The following is an 8,078-nucleotide window of genomic DNA, read 5'->3' on the forward strand; positions in this document are numbered from 1 at the left end:
CACAGTAGCACAAAATAACCCAATCCCTTGGCAATTCCCATCTCCCCAACGAAATATCGAGCGGAACCAACAGCCCAGAGCAGGCCCGCGAACGCAGGGTAGGAGAACAGGTCGTTTGGGGATCACCGGGACAACAGATCGCCAACTCCTGCATCGAAACCCTAACGGTCGCTGCAGAACCGCGTCGTCAGAAAGTTAACATGAAATTAGGGGGGCTTACGATCTCGCCCGCCGCGGACGCCGCCTCTCGTGGGATGGTACATCTCGACGACGATAGGAGGGGGGGGGGCGGATGAGGAGGATTCGGGGGTTCCAGGAGGAAGACGAGCGCGAGAGGTCGGCTCGGGTGGTCAGACGCAGCCGTTATATGGGCTGGGCCGAGGCCAACGCGCCGCTGGCATGCTATTTTGGAAAGACTTTTATGTCGGCTTGATAAGCGAATTGGTGATGGCTATACAGCAAAAATCGGACTGGTAATTGGTTGCCACAAAATACTACAATGAGACCAATTGTATGTCTCTCGACTAACCCTCCCTTGTTGGTAAGCGAGCTCAAGGACAACACTAACGCTACACTAATGAGAGAGATTTTGGATCAAAACTTTTTGAATTCAGATATAAGAACTATTTTGAGCATCCCTATATGCACCGATGGATGGACGATTTTTAGGCTTGGAACTTTGAAAAGAGCGGCAATTTCTTCGTGGGCTCAGCTTATCGCATGCTAGCTGATACAAAAAGGCGGTGAGAAGATTGGTTAGAAGGTAATGCAAGCAGCTCAGACTATGAAACACAAGCTAATGCTTGGACCTTGTTGTGGTCTATTAAAGTGCCAGGGAAGATCCGTAACTTTCTGTAAAGACTTGCAAAACACTTTATTCCCACGAAAGATGTCCGACACAGGAGGAACATGTCAGAGGTTGAAAATTGCCAGTTATGTGGAATGCCGGATTCTTGGCATCGCTCACTTTTAGAGTGCTCAATAGCAAGGTGCGTATGGGCCCTAGGGGATGAAGATGTGGCTGACTAAATTCAAGCTTTGACGAAACCGAATGCCAAGCTATGGTTATTTGCACTCATAGAGGAAGTATCGTATGCTAGTTTGATAAAGCTTGTTGTTACCCTCTAGGACATCTGGGTGGTATGGCGTAAAGCGATTCATGAGGGCGTCCTACAAAGCCCTCACGCAACACATGCTTTCGTCATTAACTACATTTTTGAGCTTGACACCATTGAGTTACCTACACGCTCATCGTTGCAAGTTACAAAACCAAGTGACGAGCTTAAGTGTCACGCAACAGTGGATAGCACCCAGCTCAGGAGTGGCAAAGATTCACGTCGATTGATGTAGACACGACCTTGGACGTGCCGATAATTTGGCCCGATCTTTCACGATACAAAGAACTCCTTCGAAATCCACCGATAAAATCTCCCAATTACGTGAGCAGTACACGTAACCTGAAGATGGGGTAACGACGACCAACGAACAATCCCTCGACACACGAGGAACCTTCCGCCAAAGTAGACGTAACCAGCGCGCAACCCGTCGGTGACGACGGACCTCGAGCCAAGTGCAACTTTCATACAGAAAATTCACACAAAATAGATAACAACGACACCCGAAGAGGGCCGATTAATATTCGATACACATGTTGTCTAACCTGTAGAAAATAACCTCCCTTTTACAAAACTAACCGGCTAGACTTTATAGTAGCTGATTACTAACTTGACCAAAAAGGAATAAAAACTACCATGTGCAAAGCAACCGGAACTCTTATCTATCTAAACCGCCTTTTACATCTCGACAGATCTAATGTAACAAACCGACTAATATTGAAGGTGGACCCCAGCCTGTGTCCTTTAATGACAGTATATCACGTATCAATCTCCAAGTCTTGCCACGTTGAGAAACTTTGTTTTTACATGGAAGTGGCAAGAATAGAAATAAATCCATGTCCTTTACGTTGTTGACCTGACTAAATAAATCACGGATCGTTTGGCCCATTGCATCACCGTAGGTTCTCATCTCTTTCCAAGCATTAATGCATGTTGATTTCTCCTTGCCAAAACGAGCCTGATCAATATTGCATGCATGCCTCCTGTCTTGATTAAGCGTTTCACCTTGCGTGTAATTATTGTCTTTTAAAACATGCACGTCCAGAGACTTTTCTTTCTTTAACCATTTGACATCCAATAGTATTTTGTGAACATCAGCAACACTTGCATCCGCCATATCATCAGCTGCCACCACCATAGTTAAATTACTCATGGTCGTGTCATCCTCTCCCCCTTGAATCAAAACCGCCCTCGGTTTTGGGTCGATGTCCTCAACAATACCTTTATTTGTAGACTGAAAAATGATTGTGGAAACTTCAGCAGCTTCGACCTCCTTCTTCTTTACTTGTGACGCAGCTTGAGCAATATCACGCTTCTGACGATCCACCTTATACTGATCAAATGTGTACGAGTCAAGCGGTACATAGTGTCCTCCATGAGCAAAAGAAAATTCTCCAACTGAATGATATGTTAATTGTCTTTTATCCGTCCATGGTTTTCCTAGCATTATCGAACATGTATGCATGTGCATAGGAAGCACATCACACATGATCAGATCACCATATCCGCATAAACTGAAATGCACCTCGACGCGATGCATAATCTTGACAAACTTGTCCTTCCACCAAAGCTCATACAGTTCTTGATGTTCAATCAATGGCAGGTTCAAAGCATCAACCATAGTCCGACTCACTAAATTCATCCCAGAATAGCAATTCATCAAGGTTGCACAACTCGCCGGCCCTACACGCACACGCGTAAAGCATTGGTACCACGGCAAGGCACGCAATGGATCCTTCTCCGCTGACATCATTATTTGCGAGCTACAATCTTTCCTCATGATAAAAAAATCAGTACAACTCGAAGAAAAATATTGTACTGTGAACAACCTTTGCTCTGAATACCAACTGATGTAGACACGACCTTGGACATGCCGATAATTTGGCCCAATCTTTCACGATACAAAGAACTCCTTCGAAATCCACCGATAAAATCTCCCAATTACGTGAGCAGTACACGTAACCTGAAGATTGGGTAACGACGACCAACGAACAATCCCTCGACACACGAGGAACCTTCCGCCAAAGTAGACGTAACCAGCGCGCAACCCGTCGGTGACGACGGACCTCGAGCCAAGTGCAACTTTCATACAGAAAATTCACACAAAATAGATAACAACGACACCCGAAGAGGGCCGATTAATATTCGATACACATGTTGTCTAACCTGTAGAAAATAACCTCCCTTTTACAAAACTAACCAGCTAGACTTTATAGTAGCTGATTACTAACTTGACCAACAAGGAATAAAAACTACCATGTGCAAAGCAACCAGAACTCTCGGAAATTCATTGGCGTGCTCGTCCACGCCTGCTCACGGTATCTCCGAGCGTTGTTTTGCGATGGGATCTGGACTGGTCACCGTAGTGAAGGAGTATAAGCAGGATAGTTAATGCGTATGCACAGGACGTAGTCGTGACGATCGTTAGGATAGGATGGACGGAGGTACAGGACAAACGGACGGGTGTTGAGGTACAGGACGAACGGACGGGCGTCAAGGTACTGAAGTGGGCGAGCTTGCCGCCGATATCATCGAGGACGAGGCCGGCATGTTTGGACACAAGTTCAGGCAGTGGCCACATGGAGGGAGTATTCTTACATGCATAGTTTGTCAGTATGGGTGCAGACCAGCGATCAAGTAAGCGTTGTGAAAGGTGGCAATACTTAAGGCACCGAATGGAAAGGGTTTTTTTCCTTTAATTTTCGAATGAAATACAGAAGAGCATCGGCAATTGACAGAGCTGATGCAAGGATTTAACCCATGGAAATGGCCATGTTATATGCGGGAGAGAGAGATACAGAAAGTCATGAACAACACTGCTGACCTTGATAAGTGCCGGTCAGGATTATTGAAATAGTTTTACTGATTCATGGCTATGCAGCCCTCAACATTACTAGACGCTACAGAACTATTACGCCTACGGAGCCGATGACAACGCAACAGAAATCAGTTTTTTCTAGATGGAAATCTGCTCCAAAGTTGCATTTTCAACAACATGCATCACTACTTTAGGTTTGTTGTAGATGTTCTTCTTGTGTCCACCACCATCGCAGTTTGAACATTTGGCCTCTTTCCTGTCTTTGCGAGGGAGATCACCCCTCTGCGAACATGTAGTACTCTTGTGCCCTGCTCCACGGCATATACTGCAGAAACGAGTATGTTTGCTTGTGCCAGAACCATCATGAGCTTTTCCATTTGTTGCGTCCTTGAATCTTTTGCTTTTTGCACATCGATCATCATATGGAGGCTTGTCCCTGCTGGTAGTAGGTCTTCCTGGTTTATGCTTTCGTTCTGGAGGCTTTAAGCCGATGAAATTTCCAACAACACTACCTTCAGCATTGCTCTCTTCATGACTTTCTGCTGCATGCATTGGAATCAGCTCCTTGTCTTTTCCCTTATCTGAATGAATTCTGTCTTCAAGCCCCATCCCGATGCGGACGCTGGCCATGGGCGTCAGTGTATCCATTGCTTTCTTCAGCATTTCCATTGCACATTCATAAGTCGATGTGTTGGCATCACCAAGATGGACAACTTCAAGTGCATGAGTGTATAAATTCGAGTGCTTGAATGTTATAGAGTTGACATTAATCCTATCTTTCTGAAGGTGCGCAAGATGATCTGGCAACACATCCCTTGCATCCTTTGTCCAGCGTTTCAGAATGTGCTTTGCTGGTATCTGATCCATTCCAAGGACATCAAGGACCTGCACAGTGACATTTTTTAGGATGGTTTTTCTCCGTTTGCTGCAATCAAGCGACAATAACCTTTTTGCGTAGTTGTTGCATACAGAATGAGTGTGAAACAAGAAGAAAGAAAACAAGGATACACTATTTTGATGGATTAATTACATTTACCTTCAATGCGTGGCAGGAAAGCAAGCATGTGTGTTCAAAATTACCACACTCGCACAGTATCGCTGCGCCATCATCAATAACCTCAACCTTTGTAGACTATTCTGCACCATTTTTCATGCCTTTCTGGGTGGTGTCTTCGTGCTAGATATGATTTCCATCTGCTTACCTCCTCTATCTTGTATTGCCCTGCTTCATACAGTACTTCACCAAATTTCTCAAACATAGCTCGGGTGTATACATCGCTAGCATGCTGCTCGAGTGGTATGTTCATCCTCACAATGGTGCATTCTGGAAATGAAATAGGTCAGAAGGAATGCTTTTCACGGATGTTCCTGTGGTGATGACAGAGTTTTTTTTTCCTTTGTTAGTGAATTTATGAAAATTTAAAATGAAAACTTACTATCATAGTGTGCCTTTCCTCGTAGTTCTTAGCTGCTTCTCTATCGAAAAGAAGCCTCATATATTGCCGCACGAATAGGTGCATGGGGCAGCTTGCTGGAACATAGGTTTTGATCATATGGTTTGCACTCACGCTGCGTTGTGTGCTGGTCATTTTTGCACAGAATTTGCCATTGAAGTATGGTTTTGCCCATTTTTCTCTTGTCTCATAGATCTGAGTCAAGTAAGGGTGCTTCTGCAAACCGTGTGTTTCCGTCAGTTGCTTCCATGTTGTGTATTATCTTGTGGAATTCCATTCGGAACTTGCTCCTCTTTGTGTAATGTGCTCCAAGAGATTCTTGCCTTTTTTAAGATGTGCCACTTACACTAGCGATGTGTTGTGTTGGGCATCACTTTCTCTATTGCTATTTCCATAGCTCTGCACTGGTCTATAGACACATAATGAAATGAGTCATTTCTGTTAGGATTATCATCATTGCATAGAAAACCATATTATTATTTTTGCAATATATGGGAACCAATGCAATGTGAGATTCTAATATAGGAAACTAAATGAAGAATTTCAGAATTGTTTTGTGTAAGGATCCACACCTGTTAGTATGGTTTGAGGATGCTTGCTTGCCGCCCATCATACAGATAAACTTAATGAACACCCGTTCAAATGTTTCCATTGTCTCATCTCTGACTAAAACTCCTCCGAATATGACACTTTGGAAATGACTGTTGACCCCAACAAACAACCCAAATGGCATATCATACATGTTTGTACGGTATGTCGTATCAAAAGTTATCGCATCTCCAAAATAATGGTACTGTGCCCTGCTTGCGCCTGTCGACCGTAACAGATTTCGTATGTGACCGTCCGTATCTGGTTGTACTCTGTAGTACAACCCAGAATCTTTGGATCCCAATTCAGCAAAAACTTCCATTGTCTTTCTAACGTCATCATCTGCCTGATCCCGGCTTATCTGTCCACAAAGGCCCCTCAAAGCTCTCTTGCTGAAAGGAACACTGCTCATGGAGCCAAAGAAACTGCCAATTATGTTGTAGACTTTGCCAATGCTAATATTATTTGCACGAAGCTGCTTGATAACATCTTGTGTATAGATGTCGATATGTCTATGCGAGGGCCAATATATTTTCTGGCCACACTTATCTGTAAGAGAGTGGTTGTGGAATTCCCTGTGCTCGCTTATGTACCATCCGTTGTTCTTTGAGCGTAGCAACCTTATCATTGCTGGACATCTGCATCGGCAAGACCTTGTGTTACTTCTTGTTGGTACGCCCTGCATTTTTTTGGTGACACCAACAGCATGTGAGGATTTTTTTTGTGTTAATGAGAACAGTTAAAGAGTATGTTCAGGCTGGAATTGGGAAGAATCACTAACCGAGCAGCCGCAAACTATTTCTTGCATACATTTTGTTCTCTCCACGTTTAATCTGCTTTTTCCGTATCCAACACCAAAGCCAATTTCCCAAAAATACAGATTGTAGTAGTCGTACGCTTCTCCAAGTGAATCAAATCTGTCTCCGACAACAGGTATTACAACCGTTTCCCTCTTCTTCTCTGCGTAGCATCTCAGTGTTTTTTGAAGTGCGCTTATTCTGCTAGCACATGGAGGACGCTCAAAGAGGTGCTCGGCCAGTACGTACTCTGTGAGAACAACAGATGGTTCAGCAGTACGCAAATCAAAATATTTTTCAAGTAATAAGTCATGGCACACGAACTTCTCCAGCAGCTAGTAAGAGTAATGCATTTTTGCGTTCAGAGACATGAGATCTGTGGAGTTCTTTTGGAAATGAATAGTAGTTTCAGTTCATTGATAAATCAGATGATACCTTTTTGTCAGATGATACCTTTTTGTCTAGCCAGGGGCTTGGGGGTCGTCTTTGCCGGCCGACTGCTCTGAGGTTGACGCCGGTAAGTTGAGCCCTTCGCAGCTGCTGTTCACATCTAGTTGTATCGTCATCGTTGCATCGCCTATGTCAGCAAGGCTCGACTGTGCGGCTGTGCCCACGAGCGTTTAGGTGGTTGCAGTGTCGAGTACATCCTCACCGCCGCCAAGCTCCGGCAAGAGAGACTTTGAAGAGGAGCGGCGATAGGACAGTCGGCCGCACAGACAGATCCACGATGAATCCCTCAGTCAGACTGAAAGCGGACAGTAAGAGGAGTCGAAATCCTAAAATAACGAAGTTACCTGTCAACCGGATCTGACAAAAACTCGAAGCCGCCGCCCGCGGCATCCACCGTCGCCATTGCTCTGTTTTCCAGTTTGGTCGAAGGAAGGGAGTGAGGAGCAGGGGCGGGGGGCGAGGCGCGATCTAAGCGAGATCTGTTTCTATTTTTTACCCGCATCTGGTCGTGCCCGGGCGGTGCGCTAGGTGGAGGACGGATGCGCATAAGCATCCGACGGGCCACGCAGTCAACCAGCCCACCGTCTACGTGCCGGTGTACCGTCATGCGCGTTATGTTCAAACGGTACAGGTAGCACCATGCGGTCACGGAATCGTTACATATACCGGCGAGTTGCCCGTATATGCCTGTTCCTCTGTACGTACGTACATCCTGGCCCATAGGTGCCATTGAATGCGTGCTTCCATCCGGCCGCGTTCCATTGGCACACCTACCGTGAGCAAGCGAGCCCGTGAGCACCATCGCCGTGCTCCCAGAACTCTTATCATCTAAACCGCCTTTTACATCTCGGCAGAT

At 45.3% G+C, this 8,078-nt stretch overlaps 2 protein-coding genes across 5 annotated transcripts in view; both read right to left on the minus strand.

Annotated features, from left to right (window-relative positions):
• The window catches only part of LOC123160511 (multiple myeloma tumor-associated protein 2 homolog), a 3,391-nt gene extending 2,999 nt beyond the window's left edge, over positions 1-392 (minus strand). The window contains exon 1 of the mRNA XM_044578324.1: positions 221-392. Within this exon, the coding sequence (XP_044434259.1) occupies positions 221-263 (43 nt within the window). The 5' untranslated portion in view covers positions 264-392. The remainder of the gene's footprint in view (positions 1-220) is intronic.
• A 3,399-nt stretch (positions 393-3,791) lies between these two features.
• On the minus strand, positions 3,792-7,799 carry LOC123156571 (uncharacterized). 4 transcript variants are annotated; one of them, XR_006478192.1, is made up of 7 exons: positions 7,567-7,799; positions 7,226-7,449; positions 6,757-7,022; positions 5,960-6,654; positions 5,370-5,796; positions 4,970-5,257; positions 3,792-4,818 (listed from the first exon to the last, which is right to left on the minus strand). XR_006478192.1 is itself a non-coding variant. In XM_044574731.1 (2 exons), the coding sequence occupies exon 2, from the start codon at positions 4,798-4,800 to the stop codon at positions 4,072-4,074; it is 729 nt and encodes a 242-aa protein (XP_044430666.1). In that variant the 5' UTR covers positions 4,801-4,818; positions 4,970-5,258; the 3' UTR covers positions 3,792-4,071. The 4 variants fall into 4 exon arrangements, 1 of the variants encoding a protein (XP_044430666.1); XR_006478193.1 differs by having other exon boundaries at positions 7,208-7,449; positions 7,567-7,742; XR_006478191.1 differs by having other exon boundaries at positions 7,208-7,741.
• Positions 7,800-8,078: the final 279 nt, after the last annotated feature.

Source organism: Triticum aestivum, chromosome 7B (assembly GCF_018294505.1).
Source record: "Triticum aestivum cultivar Chinese Spring chromosome 7B, IWGSC CS RefSeq v2.1, whole genome shotgun sequence".
Taxonomy (NCBI): domain Eukaryota; kingdom Viridiplantae; phylum Streptophyta; class Magnoliopsida; order Poales; family Poaceae; genus Triticum; species Triticum aestivum.

Excerpts from the sequence above, each read along its gene's own strand:
- LOC123156571 (XM_044574731.1), bottom strand. The coding sequence starts at position 4,800 with ATGGATCAGATACCAGCAAAGCACATTCTGAAACGCTGGACAAAGGAT.